The following is a 14817-nucleotide window of genomic DNA, read 5'->3' on the forward strand; positions in this document are numbered from 1 at the left end:
GGCACAACTATAGCTTACTGCAGCCTAAGATTCCTGGGCTCAAGTAATCTTCCCATCTCAGCCCCCTGAATAGCTGGGACAACAAGTACAAGCCACATGACTAATTTTTTTAATTAGTACATATATATATATTTTTTGGTAGAGACAGGGTTTCACTATGTTGCCCAGGCTGCTCTCAAATTCCTGAGCTCAAGCAATCCCACCACCTCAACCTCCCAAAGCTCTAGGATTACAGACCAACATGAGTGATCACAACTCACTGCAGCCTCAACTTCTCAGGCTCAAGCTATCTTCCTGCCTCAGCCTCCTGAGTGGCTGTGACTACAGACGTACACCACGATGCCCGGGACTTTTAAAACTTTTCGGGTAGAAACAGGGTCTTGTTATGTTTCCCAGACTGGTCTTCAACTTTTGGGCTCAAACAATCCTCTTGCCTCACCTCACAACGTGTTGGGATCACAGGTGTGAGCCACTACACTCAGCAACCCTACACCTCATTCTTTTTTTTTTTGAGACAGAGTCTTGCTCTGTTGCCCAGGATGGAGTGCAGTGGTGCGATCTCGGCTCACTGCAACCTCTCCCTCCCGGGTTCAAGCAATTCTCCTGCCTCAGCCTCCCAAGTAGCTGGGACTACAGGCGTGTGCCACCATGCTCAGCTAATTTTTCTATTTTTAGTAGAGACAGGGGTTTCACCATGTTGGCCAGGATGGTCTCCACCTGTTAACCTTGTGATCCACCCACCTTGGCCTCCCAAAGTGCTGGTATTACAGGTGTGAGTCACTGCCCCTGGCATTTTTTTTTTTTTGAGGTAAGAGTCTCACTGTTGCCCAGATTGGAGTGCAGTGGTGCAATCTTAGCTCACTGCAACCTCTGCCTCCTGGGTTCAAGCAATTCTCCTGCCTCAGCCTGCCAGGTAGCTGAGATTACAGGCATGTGTGTCTTACCATGCCCAGCTAATTTTTCTATTTTTAGTAGAGATGAGGTTTCACCATATTGGCCAAGCTGATCTCGAACTTCTGACCTCAGGTGATCAACCTGCCTCAGTCTCCCAAAGTGCTAGGATTACAGGGGTAAGCCACCGTGCCTGATGTATTTTTTTTTTTTTGAAGATGGGGTTTCACCATATCGGTCAGGCTGGTCTCAAACTCCTGATCTCAGGTGATCCGCCTACCTCAGCCTCCCAAAGTGCTGAAATTACAGGCATGAGCCACCGCACCCGGCTGCCTGATGTATTTTTAGTAGAGATGGGGTTTGCCACGTTAGCCAGGCTGGTCTCGAATTCCTGGCCGCAGGTGATCCACCAGCCTCAGACTCCCAAAGTGCTCGGATTACAGGTATGAGCCACCATGCCCAGTCCCCCGGCCTCATTCTTGACTACATTTCTAGTCCAGGCATTTTAATAATCAATCATCAAATAACAGAATCTTGCGGTTTAAATTCCACTGGCTACCAGAACATGTTCTATGAGAATCCACTCAGGCTACATTTGAATACATCTAGTCATCTCTAGTCTTCATCTTTGGACAGCTCTATTCAAAATGTGTTTTATTTTTTTTCCCCAGTGTGACTGTGTGGATTGTTTTTTAAATGAATCAAAATCTTGGTAGCTAGATGTGGTGATTTGCACCTAACATCCCAACTGCTTGGGAAGTTGAGGCAAGAGGACTGCTTGAGATTAGAAATTCAAGACCAGTCTGAGTGGGGCCAGACACAGAGGTTCATGCCTGTAATCCCAGCACTTTGGGAGGCCGAGGCCAGTGGATCACCTGAGGTCAGGAGTTCATGACCTGCCCGGACAACATGTTGAAACCCTGTCTCTACTAAAAAAACAAAAACTAGCCGAGCATGGTGGCAGGCACCTGTAATCCCAGCTACTTGGGAGGCTAAGATAGGAGAACTGCTCAAACCTGAGAGGCTCTACTCACTGGACTTTGCTCTATCTCTTTAGAATCACCAGAGAAAGGAATCATAAGATAGTGCTCTATGAAAATAAATGTTGGAACATGCTCAAATTTTTTTTTTTTTTTTTTTTTTTGAGATGGAGTCTTGCTTTGTTGCCCAGGCTGGAGTGCAATGGCACAGTTTTGGCTCACTGCAACCTCCACCTCTGAGGTTTAAGCTATTCTTCTTCCTTAGCCTCTTGAGTAACTGGGATTACAGACATGCGCCACCACGCCTGGATAATTTTTCCATTTTTAGTAGAGATGGGTTTCACCATGTTGGCCAGGGTGGTCTTGAACTCCTGATTTCGTGATCTGCCTGCCTTGGCCTCCCCCAAAGGGCTGGGAGTATGGGCATGAGCCACTGTGCCTGGCCCATCCTAAAATTTTTAATAAAGCATGCCACAACTCAGGATTAATAACTTGGGTTATTTTCCCAAAGGTGGAAGGCAGGCACTGCTGGAATCTGGATTAACTATGAACATTCAGGTAGGAAGAACAGTTTTCATAGTTATGTTAGGACTGAAAGTAAATCAGCACTTCTTTTCGCATTCTTCTCCAACTCTGAGTTTATTATTTTCTACTATACATAGCTTCACGGGGGCTAAAAAATGGTAGAGAAAGCGGGTGGGCAAGCAGGCAGGCATGTCCATTTAGAAGGACTAACAGTGAAAGGGACATAGAGGACACTCAGGCATGTATAAGACATAAATGGATGTAAACAAGTTTTAGTTTAGTAAGAACTTATAGCTGTTAAGTAGTGCCACACAAGAAATAATTTTTTTTTAAGTGGCTTTTCAGTTACTGACGTATCTCCCTTTCTTTATTTTTACCATTAAAAAATTAATTGCTCTTTCTTTTTTGGAGTCCCGTCTTTAAAGTTTTTCCCTGGTCAATTAATAATCTCAAAAGTTCTTAAAATCGGTAATAAAAACTGCTAATGTGGCTCACAGCTGTCATCTCAGCACTCTAAGAGGCTGAGGCAAGTGGATCACCTGAGGTCAGGAGTTCAAAACCAGCCCGGCCAACATGATGAAACCCCATCTCTATTAAGAATACAAAAAATCAGCCAGGCATGGTGGCACATGCCTGTAATCCCAGCTACTTGGGAGGCCGAGGCAGAAGAACTGCCTGAAGCTGGGAGGTGAAGGTTGCAGTGAGTTGGGATCGTGCCACTGCACTCCAGCGTGGGCAACAAGAGTAAAACTCTGTCTCAAAAATAAAAAATAAAAACTGTTAATAAGGAGATCAGTTTGCCCTAAGGGCATATAGTTCTATGTAGAGTCAGGTCTCCAGGGCTAATGATGACAGGGATATAGGATACAGTAAAGTTAAAGAAAGGCAGTGCTATATAGATCCAGGTGATGGGGCTTTAATTATTTACTAGTATCATAACTCTATAGGTCTAAGGAAATATTTTTAATGGCTTTATGACCTGAGTGCTTAGGCCTCCTTTTTCTTTAATGGCAACCTGATTGATGACATGTATTTTCACAGTTCTGTGACACATACCATGAGCACCTCTGCCTGGAAGATGTCTTATTTAATAGAGAATCAGCAATGCTGTCAGGTACTATAGAGTCCTACACTAGGGCAGAGAACTGGACATTCTGATGTCATGTATTATCTAAGTGTCTATCATACTGTATTTCTGAATTAAAATCTATAATCTTACCTGAACACACTCTTCCAGGTCCATCTTTTCAAGTTCATGGCAATTCTACAAAGTACAAAACCAAATATTATAGTAGAAACATTTAAAATATGAGAAAACTTTAAGGCCAGAAAACTAACAGGTAATATTATATATACTGATGAATTCTTTTTTTCTTTTCTTTCTTTTTTTTTTTTTTTGAGGCGGAGTTTTTGCTCTTGTTACCCAGGCTGGAGTGCAATGACGCGATCTCAGCTCACCGCAACCTCCACCTCCTGGGTTCAGGCAATTCTCCTGCCTCAGCCTCCTGAGTAGCTGGGATTATAGGCACGCGCCACCATGCCCAGCTAATTTTTTTGTATTTTTAGGAGAGACGGGGTTTCACCATGTTGACCAGAATGGTCTCAATCTGTTGACCTCGTGATCCACCCGCCTCGGCCTCCCAAAGTGCTGGGATTACAAGCGTGAGCCACCATGCCTGGCAAATTCTTTTTTTTTTTTTTTTTTTCCTTTTTGGGACGGAGTTTCGCTTGTTGCCCAGGCTAGAGTGCAATGGTGCAATCTCGGCTCACTGCAACCTCTGCCTTCTAAGTTCAAGCAATTCTCCTGTGCCTCTGGAGTAACTGGGATTATAGGCATGCACCACCACGCCCAGCTAATTTTGTATTTTTAGTAGAGATGGGGGCAGGGCAAGGTGGCTCACGCCTGTAAGCCTAGCACTTTGGGAGGCTGAGGTGGGTGGATCACGAGGTCAGGAGTTTGAGACCAGCCTGACCAACATGGTGAAACCCTGTCTCTACTAAAAATACAAAAATGAGCTAGGCATGATGGTGCATGCCTGTAATCCCAACTACTCAGGAGGCTGAGACAGGAAAACTGCTTGAACCCAGAAAGTGGAGGTTGCAGTGAGCAGAGATGGCACCACTACACTCCAGCCTGGGCAACAGAGTAAGACTCCAACTCGGGGGAAAAAAAAAAATAACGCTGGGTTCAGTGGCTCATACCTGTAATCCTAGCACTTTGGGAGGCCAAGACAGATGGATCACAGGGTCAGGAGTTCAAGACCAGCCTGGCCAAAATGGTGAAACCCTTGTTTGAACTCAGAGGTTTGACTTAAAAAAAAAAAAAAACAAAAACTGAGATGGATTTTATCCATGTTGGTCAGGCTGGTATCAAACTCCCGATCTCAGGTTATCAGCCCGCCTTGGCCTGCAAAAGTACTGGGATAACAGGCATGAGCCATTGTGCCCAGCATTGATGAATTATTTAGTGTTTCAGAGCTGGTGTCATGCTAATTTTTTTTTCTTTTTTTTTTTGAGACATGGTCTCACTCGGTCACCCAGGCTGGAGAGCAATGGCGCAGTCTTGGCTCACTGCAACCACCACCTCTCGGTTGATTCTCCTGCCTCAGCCTCCTGAGTAGGTGGTATTACAGGTGCACGCCACCATGCCTGGCTAATTTTTATATTTTTAGTAGCAACAGGGTTTCACCATGTTGGTAAGGCTTGTCTCAATGTCCTGACCTTGTGATCCGCCCACCCTGGCCTCCATGCCCGGCCAACATGGTGACACCCTATTCTCTACTTAAAATACAAAAATTAGTCGGGCATGGTGGTGTGCGCCTGTGTAATCCCAGCTACTTGGAAGGCTGAGATGGAAGAATCGCTGGAACCTGGGAGGTGGAGGCTGCAGTGAGCCAAGATTGCGCCACTGCACTCCAGCCTGGGCAACAGAGCAAGATTCTATCTCAAAAAATAAAAATAAAACCAGACATGTGGTTTTCAATGTTATTTTCATCCACTAGTCATATGCCAAAATAACCAAGTAAGTTTCTTTCACAAAGTACCAAGAAGCACGGGCTTAATTTATCTTATGAAATTGTGGAGAATCAAGTCTCACAGGCTGGGTACAGTGGCTCACGTCTGTAATCTCAGTACTTTGGGAGGCTGAGGTGGCCGGATCACTTAAGGTCAGGAGTTCAAGTCCAGCCTGACCAACATGGTAAAACCCTGTCTCTACTAAAAATACAAAATTTAGCTGGACGTAGTGGTGCACACTTGTAATCCCAGCTACTCGAGAGACTAAGGCAGGAGAATTACTTGAATCTGCAAGGCAGAGGTTCCAGTGAGTCGAGATTGTACCACTACACTCCAGCCTAAGTGACAGAGCAAGAGCCTATCCTAAAAAAATTTTTAAATAAAAAAAAAAAAAGCCTCATGAAGAGGTCATATTCTCCAATGCACGTGTGCATTTCTAGAGCAGTTTGTATTCTTACTGGTATCAATAGGTCTGTAGCTATAGCACGAAACCCTGTTTCACACCCTCAATTCTGCTACCATTTTCACATTTCCCTTGCTGCTTGTTCTTCTAAAATAAAAAACCCTAACAAAACCTATGGAAACAAACCTATGGAACATAAAGAAAATACTTACCCTGGCTAGAGTGGTAAAGCCCACATCTGTTAATTGAGAACATCTTGCCACTTCCAATATTCTGTGATTTAAAAAAAAAAAAAAAAAAGTGAAAGTCAAGCTCTTGGTCCCTGAAAACTAAGTTTATTAAAACAGTGAATGTAAGCAAACAATTTCCTATTTTCGAAGAAATTTATAATACAGAATGACATTAACAACTAAGCAAGTCTCTATACAGATCTTGCCATTCATTTTCATGAAGTCATCATAAAGTCCTGCAAATACCACATTTCAGGGTGGTGCAATTAACAAACACAGAAGAATATAACTGAAGCTTGTAGTTAATGCCAAAATGCATGAAATGCATTAAAAGCCTTCTTGATGGCATACTGCTTACCCCCAGAGGGCAGCCTGCTCCTAGAAAACAAAGGAAATGGAGATAAATACTCTATTTCGGTTAATCTCTTGCTGAAGTGAATTATTTTCTTTCTCTGTTTTAAGTAGGTTCACTTAGATTTAAATTGCTTTTAAAAAAACGTGACAAAGGGACTGCTTAATTACAGGTCTGTCCCAAATATGAAATTCTTAACTGCTTCCTCCCACAGGCTCCCAGAGAGGCCCAGTAGAAAGGGAAGCTGAGCTGGCAGTCATTCACCCTCTTATTAAGCAACTCCAACCTAAATATCAACCACAGGATTGGGGAATCAAAAGTAGCTCTCTTCTGTGAAAAGTTGGGTGACCTCTGTATAATGGTAACAAAGACATGTTTGCTTATGAAACTCTTAAGTTGCAAAAAATAAAAGCTAAAGTATACGAAATAATTAACAACTGGAAAAATCAATGAGAAATAAATGATGGCCAGATATGGTGGCTCACACCTATAATCCCAGCACTTCGGGAGACTGAGGCAGAGGGATCACTTGAGCTCAGGAGTTCAAGACCAGCCTGGGCAACGTATCAAGACCTCATCTCTATAAAAAATTTTTAAAATCCTGGCTGGGCGCGGGGACTCATGCCTGTAATCCCTGCACTCTGGGAGACCGAGGTGGGTAAGGAGAGGCAAGGAGATAAGAAGATCAGCCTGGCCAACATGGTGAAACCCTGTCTCTACTAAAATTACAAAAATGAGCCAGCTGTGATGGTGTGCACCTGTAGTCGCAGCTACTCGGGAGGCTAAGGCAGAATTGCTTGAACCCAGGAGGCAGAGGTTGTAGTGAGCCGAGATTGCACCACTGCACTCCACCCTGGGTGACAGAATGAGACTCTGTCTCAAAAAAAAAAAAAAAAATTAAATTCTGGCCAGGTGCCATGGCTCACACCTATAATCCCTGCACTTTGGAAGGCCAAGGCAGGTGGATCAGTTGAGGTCAGGAGTTTGAGGGACCAGCCTAGCCAACATGGTGAAACCCCATCTCTACTAAAAATAAAAAAAATTAGCCGGGCATGGTGGTGTGCCCCTGCAGTCCCAGCTACTTGGGAGGTTGAGGCAAGAGAATCACTTAAACCCAGAAGGTGGAGGCTGCAGTGAACCAAGGTCGAATCACTGCACTCCAGCCTGGGCAACAGAGCAAGACACTGTCTCAAAAAAAATTTTTTTTTTTAATTCCAAGAGAGTGAGGAGACTCATGCCTATAATCTCAGCACTTTGGGAGGGCAGATCACCTGAGGCCAGGAGTTTGAGACCAGTCTGGTCAATATCGAAAAACCCAATCTCTACCAAAAATACAAAAAAAAAAATTAGCCTTTTTTTTTTCCATTGGTGGTGCCTGCCTGGAATCCTGGCTACTCCAGAGTCTGAGGCACGAAAATCACTTGAACCTGGGAGGAGCAGGTTACAGTGAGCCAAGATTGTGCTACTGTACTCCAGCCTGGGCAACAAAGCTAGACTCTGTCTCAAAAAAATAAAAATAAAAAATAAGAGACTTCACAGTTGCAGTGGGGAAGAAATAACTTTAAATTTTTTTTTAGGAAAGAAAGAAATGAATGTTACCTAATGGGAAAACATGATCTGACTAAAACACAACTTTTGATTTTCACAGTTGAGAGCTTTTCCATTCTAACAATGTAATGAACTATTTAGGAAGATGGAGCTGAAGACTCTTCTCTCTAAAGTCTTAAAGAATAATGTGTAAGATTCTCAGCGAGGTTTGACTACCTCCCTAGCTCCTGAGGAATACTTTACTCTAGGCTTTTGATATTACTAATTTTAATCATCAAGTCTATGTTCTCTTAAGAAATTTCGATACTGTAGGCAAACGTTCTTTTTTTTTTGAGATGGAGTTTCGCTCGTTACCCAGGCTGGAGTGCAATGGCGCGATCTCGGCTCACCGCAACCTCCGCCTCCTGGGTTCAGGCAATTCTCCAGCCTTAGCCTGCCGAGTAGCTGGGATTACAGGCACGTGACACCATGCCCAGCTAATTTTTTTTTTGTATTTTTAGTAGAGACGGGGTTTCACCATGTTGACCAGGATGGTCTCGATCTCTTGACCTCGTGATCCACCCGCCACGGCCTCCCAAAGTGCTGGGATTACAGGCGTGAGCCACCGTGCCCGGCCCATATTTGTATTTTTTTTTGAGACGGAGTTTCGCTGTTGTTACCCAGACTGGAGTGCAATGGCACAATCTCAGCTCACGGCAACCTCCGCCTCCTGGGTTCAAACAATTCTCCTGCCTCAACCTTCCGAGTAGCTGGGACTACAGGCGTGCACCACCATGCCCAGCTAATTTCTGTATTTTTAGTACAGACGGGGTTTCAACTTGTTGACCAGGATGGTCTTGATCTCTTGACCTCATGATCCACCCGCCTCGGCCTCCCACCATATTTGTATTTTTAATAGAGATGAGGTTTCACCATGTTGGCCAGGCTAGTCTCAAGCTCCTGACCTCAGGTGATCCCCCTGCCTCGGCCTCCCACTGTTATGGGATTACAGTTGTGAGCCACTGTGCCTGGCTGCAAAAGTTCTTTCAACCATTCTTGTTAATCATCAGAAAAAAGTTTTCTGAAAGTTGTATAGCTTTACAATGATTGTTACATGTAAGAAAAGTGGCTTCATAGCCTCAGGAGCCAGAGTGCCTGGGTTGCATACTTGCTCCTACACTAACTAGCTGAGACCTTGAACAGGTTACTTTGCCTCTTTGTGCTTCAGTTTTCTCATCTATAAAATGGAGATAACAGTACTTATATGGTGCTATGGAGGTTAAACAAATTATTAGTGTTATTGAGAAAGGTAATTGCTCTGTTGCCCAGGCTAGAGTGCAGCAGTGTGATCTCAGCTCACTGCAGCCTTGACCTCCTGGGCTCAAGTGATCCTCTCACTTTAGCCTCCTGAGTAGCTGAGATACAAGGCACACACCACCATTCCTGGCTAATTTTTGTATTTTTTGTAGAGACAGGGATTCGCCACGCAGCCCATGCCAGTCTCAAACTCCTGGGCTCAAATGATCTTCTAGCCCAGGCCTCCTTAAGTGCTGGGATTACAGGTGTGTGCCATTGCATCTGGCCCTGAATTGGTATTTGTAAAGCACGTAAAGCCACACCTAATTTACAAGTACTATGTAAGTTTATTTTAGAGAACAAAATGTGTAGCCAGGTGTAGTAGCACATGCCTTTAGTCCCAGCTACTCCTGAGGCTAAGATCAGAGGATCACTTGAACCCAGGAGATTGAGGCAGGCCTATGCAACACTGCCTCAAAAGACAGTAACAGATTGGGCACCATGGCTCTCGCCTGTAATCTCAGCACTTTGGGAAGCTGAGGCAGGAGAATTCACTGGAAGCCAAGAGTTTGAGACCAGCCTGAGCAACGAAGCCTGACCCCATCTCTACAAAAAGTAAAAATCACAGCATTCTTCAAACTGAGAAGAAGCCAGAGAGAAATAAGGCTGTTTTAAAAGCCTATCAGTATGAAAGAGGTATTCCTGTAAGAATGTTTTGTATTTTTTTATTTTTGAGACAGAGTTTCGCTTTTGTTACCTAGGCTGGAGTGCAATGGCATGATCTCGGCTCACCGCAACCTCTGCCTCCTGGGTTCAGGCAATTCTCCTGCCTCAGCCTCCTGAGTAGCTGGGATTACAGGCACGCGTCACCATGCCCAGCTAATTTTTTGTATTTTTAGTAGAGACAGGGTTTCAACATGTTGACCAGGATGGTCTCGATCTCTTGACCTCGTGATTCACCCGCCTCGGCCTTCCAAAGTGCTGGGATTACAGGCATGAGCCACCACACCCGGCATGTTTTTTATTTTTAAATATAGTATCCCCTGCTATGTACATGATATCACTACTATGACATAAATGACCTCAGGGTGGACCTTTAAAAACTACTTAAGAATTATATAACTCCATCAAGACAGCTGAAGGTGCGCAATAAAAGAGAAAGAAAGAAAGAAAAAAAAAAGAATTACATAAAAGCACTAATAAGAGTAAATACCCTTCTTTCTATCTCAAGTAATAAAATAAAATGTTGTTTTTTTTCTAGTATGGATAGCAAGTAGTAGAATTTGGGGACTATTAGCCCTTGATTTACGCCAATTACATGTTATCAAATGAGGTACAAAAAGCAAGTAGGTGGGCATCTAAAAGGGACTACCTAAAAATTTTAAAGTGTCTGTAGTGTCTACCTTAAAATTCCAAACTTTCAAGGAAGAAGTATGGGTGAAGGAAGCTTTTGTTCTGTAATTTTTTTTTTTTATTTTTTTTTGCTAAATAAGAAATGTTTACCTAAGTCGTGGGCAGTTCTGACCTAGAGCATTCAGGATGGCATCTGTGATGTTGGAGCAGCCAGAGGCACAAAGGGATTGTAACTTATGGCACCCTCTGCATATAGTAATGAGACCTTCATCCGTGATTTGCTAAAAACAAAAGCAAAAAAATATTAGTATCTTAGCAAAAGAAAAGAAGAAAAAAGATAGCTCTGTGAAAATAATCACCAAAAAGGAAATCAAGAAATACTTAACATTCATCAGATAGCAGACCTAAAAGAAAACGAACACACTTTGTTGCTGCCTTCCAGTTCCTTCTGATTTAGTCTGCAAGAGGATCTGTGCTCAGCTTTGGTGCAAAGGGAAGAAACTATAACAGGATCTGTTAAAAGCTACAATAGGATTCTAATGGGACTGGGATCAGCATGGAGCGTGTCATAGTTTAGGTTCAATTAAATAACTTTATTTATTTATTTTTGGAGACACAGTCTCGCTCTATCGCCCAGGCTGAAGTGCACTGGTGCAATCTTGCCTCACAGCAACCTCTACCTCCCAGATTCAAGCAATTCTCATGCCCCAGCCTCCTGAGTAGCTGGGACTACAGGTACACATAACCATTGGCAGCAAAACTTTTTTGTGTGTGTGTTTTTAGTAGAGAGAGGGTTTTGCCATGTGGGCCAGCCTGGTTTCAAACTCCTGGCCTCAAGTAATCCACTGCCTCGGTCTCCCAAAGTAGTAGGTTTATAAGCTTAAGCCACCATGCCTGGCCTCAAATAATTTTAAAACCTAAAAAACAGATAAGGATATAAGTAATTTAGACGTATAAATATAATATACAAGTTCAAATTGACACCAGTAAGTTAGTGAAAAAAATTAAACTGTGGATGACACTTGCAATCTTGTATCAGCCACAGCATTCATTTTCTTCCATCTTTTATTTTTATGTTATTATTTTTTATTTTTTGCTACTGAGTTTCACTCTTGTTGCCCAGGCTGGAGTGCAATGGCACCATCTCAGCTCACCACAACCTCCACTCCCTGGTTCAATGGACTATCCTGCCTCAGCCTCCAGAGTAGCTGGGATTACAGGCATGTGCCACCACACCTGGCTAATTTTCTATTTTTAGTAGATAGAGATGGGGTTTCCTCTTGTTGGTCAGGATAGTCTTGAACTCCTGACCTCAGGTAATCCATCTGGCTTCGGCCTCCCAAAGTGCTGAGATTACAGGCGTGAGCCACCATGCCTGGCCCTATATTTCAGTTTTATAATATAAAGAACATCCTAATTTATGGAAATAAATAGTTGTGTCTAACTCAGACACACTTTTATACTTTTTACAAGGCTGGGTGCAGTGGCTCAGGCCTATAATCCCAGCACTCTGGGAGGCTGAGGCAGGTGGATCACAAGGCCAGGAGTTGGAGACCAGCCTGGCCAACATGGTGAAACCCTGTCTCTACTAAAACTACAAAATTTAGCCCCGTGTTGTGGTACATGCCTGTAATCTCAGCTCTCACATGGCTGACACAGGAGAATCACTTGACCCCAGGAGGTGGATATTTGCACCACTGCACTCCACCGGGTGACAGAGCAAGACAAGGAAAAAAAAAAAAAAAATGGAAGGGAGGAAGGAAAGAAAAAAGGAAGGATGGGAAAGAAAGAGAAAGAAAAAAGGGAGGAGAGGAAGGGAGAAGAGGAGGGGAGGGGAGGGGAAAGAAGGGGAGGAGAGAGAAAGGCAGGAAGGCAGGAAGGCAGGAAGGCAGGAAGGCAGGAAGGCAGGAAGGCAGGAAGGCAGGAAGGAAGGAAGGAAGGAAGGGAGGGAGGGAGGGAGGGAGGGAGGAAGGGAGGGAGGGAGGGAGGGGTAAGGGAGGGAAAAGAAGGAAAGGGAGGGAGGGAAGGAGGGAGAAAGGGAGGAAGATAGGTAGGTATGTTAGTTACTGGGCCTGAATGCAGTTGCTCAAGCCTGTAATTTCAGCACTTTAAGAGGCCAAGGCGGGTGTATCATGAGGTGAGGAGTATGAGACTAGCCTGGCCAAGACAGTGAAAGCCCATCTCTACTAAAAATACAAAAATTAGCCAAGCGTGGTTGCAGGCACCTGTAATCCCAGCTACTCAGGATGATGAGGCAGAAAAATCAACTGAACCCGGGAGATGGAGATTGCAGTGAGCTGAGACTGTGCCACTGCACTCTAGCCTGGATGACAGAGCAAAACTCTGTCTTTAAAAAAAAAAAGAAAAGAAAGTTATTGGCCACATGTGGTGACTCACACCTGTAATTCCAGCAATTTGGGATGCCAAGGCAGGTGGATTGCCTGAGCTCAGAAGTTCCAGAACAGCTTGGGCAATGCGGTGAAACTCTATCTCTATTAAAATAATTTTTTATAAATATATAACAATTAAAAATTATTCTAAATTATCTTGCTTTAAATTAATTTCAAATGAAAAAGAATATACATTCAAAGATGTTACATATATACTTTTAAAATTCTTATAAGTTATTTTATTTCTTCTATGATGATTTAGAGGGACTATCTTTAAACCAGTACAAATATCTCTTTTTTCTTTCGAGACAGAGTCTTGCTCTGTCGCCCAGGCTGGAGTGCAGTGGCCCAATCTCAGCTCCCTACCACCTCCACTTCCTGGGTTCAAGTGATTCTCCTGCCTCAGCCTCCTGAGTAGCTGGGATTATAGGGGCATGCCACCACGCCCAGCAAATTTTTGTGTTTTTAGTAGAGACAGGGTTTCACCATGTTGCTCAGGATGGTCTCAATCTCCTTGACCTTGTGATCCGCCCGCCTCTGCCTCCCAAAGTACTGGGATTACAGGCATGAGCCACCGCGCCCAGCCCCAGTACAAATATTTTATAAGTAATATCTGGCTGTTTTCTAACCAACTGAGTAATCTGTTGCACAATAAGCCACCTCACATCAAAGATGTTATATTTTTAAAAATATTACAGGCACACATGCCTGCAGTCTCAGCTACCCAGGAGGCTGAGGTGGGATGACTGTTTTAGCCCAGGAGTTCAAGGCCAGTCTGGGCAATATAGTAAGACTATCCTCCCCACCCAACTCCCTTTAAGAAAAAAAAAAAAAAGAGGGGGGGGAAGTTACATATAAACATCTTAACATGGTAGATACTATCAGCACTTCAATTTATCCTCTTGATTAACTAATTTTGTATAGGTCTAAAAATAAAAGCTCTCTTGCCGTATCTGTTTAATCAAGTCGTGTCCATAAGTTACAAGGACAACTGAAAAAACAAAATCCCACAAGTTTTAATATCACTGCTTAAATCAGCACGTTTTCAATATCATACAACTGAAACAAATACAGATAAAAAAAAATTGGATGCTGGCTGGGTGCAGTGGCTCACACCCATAATCCCAGCACTTTGGAAGGCCAAGGCAGGTGGATCACCTGAGGTCAGGAGTTGGAGACCAGCCTGGCCAACATGGAGAAACCCCGTTTCTACTAAAAATACAAAATTATCAGGGCGTGGTGGCACATGCCTGTAATCTCAGCTACTCAGGAGGCTGAGGCAGAAGAATCACTTGAACCCTGAAGGTGGAGGTTGCAGTGAGCTGAGATCACACCACTGCACTCTAGCCTGGGCAACAGAGCAAGACTTTGTCTCAAAAAAAAAAAAAAAAATTGTATGCTAAGGCAGATACTCATAAGGTTCAAGTAATGAGGTATTAGGGAGGCAGCTAAAAACATGCCACATAAATATGATGTATTGTCTTTAGACTATGATAGCCAAGATGTAAAAAGGGAAGTAAGAATCAATAAACATGCCAATTTAGCAGGCCAAAGATACTTGTGCCACACAATATTAGAAAAGTACTGTAGGGATGTGCTGCCCTTTCCTTTGCATGTTATAAGAGAGTACTGAAGAAGAAACACGAGTAAAGTGGGCTGTGTGTGGTGGCTCACGCCAGAGATAGCAGTGCACTGAGATCGTGTCACTGAACTTTAGCCTGGGTGACAGAGCAAGACACTGTCTCAAAAAAAAAAAAGAAAAAAAAAGTAAAGTCATACTGCCAATACATTAAAAAATTGTAGGCCAGGAGTGGTGGCTCCTGCCTGTATTTTCTTTTTCTTTCCTTCTTCTTCT

The 14817-nt window shown here is 43.5% G+C and overlaps 1 protein-coding gene and 1 non-coding gene across 8 annotated transcripts in view; one reads left to right on the forward strand and one right to left on the reverse strand.

Moving 5' to 3' along the window:
* LOC100404404 (uncharacterized) overlaps positions 1-14817 on the forward strand; it is a 46561-nt gene that overhangs the window by 30859 nt on the left and 885 nt on the right. The window lies entirely within an intron of this gene.
* Positions 1-14817, reverse strand: part of FBXL20 (F-box and leucine rich repeat protein 20) — a 114366-nt gene that overhangs the window by 13761 nt on the left and 85788 nt on the right. For all 7 annotated transcript variants that reach the window (XM_078374321.1, XM_078374323.1, XM_078374319.1 and 4 more), the window contains 3 exons: positions 10723-10853; positions 6027-6087; positions 3616-3660 (listed from right to left, as the gene is read on the reverse strand). In XM_078374321.1, the coding sequence (XP_078230447.1) occupies positions 3616-3660; positions 6027-6087; positions 10723-10853 (237 nt within the window). The remainder of the gene's footprint in view (positions 1-3615; positions 3661-6026; positions 6088-10722; positions 10854-14817) is intronic.

The sequence above is a fragment of the Callithrix jacchus genome, chromosome 5 (genome assembly GCF_049354715.1).
Source record: "Callithrix jacchus isolate 240 chromosome 5, calJac240_pri, whole genome shotgun sequence".
Classification (NCBI taxonomy): domain Eukaryota; kingdom Metazoa; phylum Chordata; class Mammalia; order Primates; family Cebidae; genus Callithrix; species Callithrix jacchus.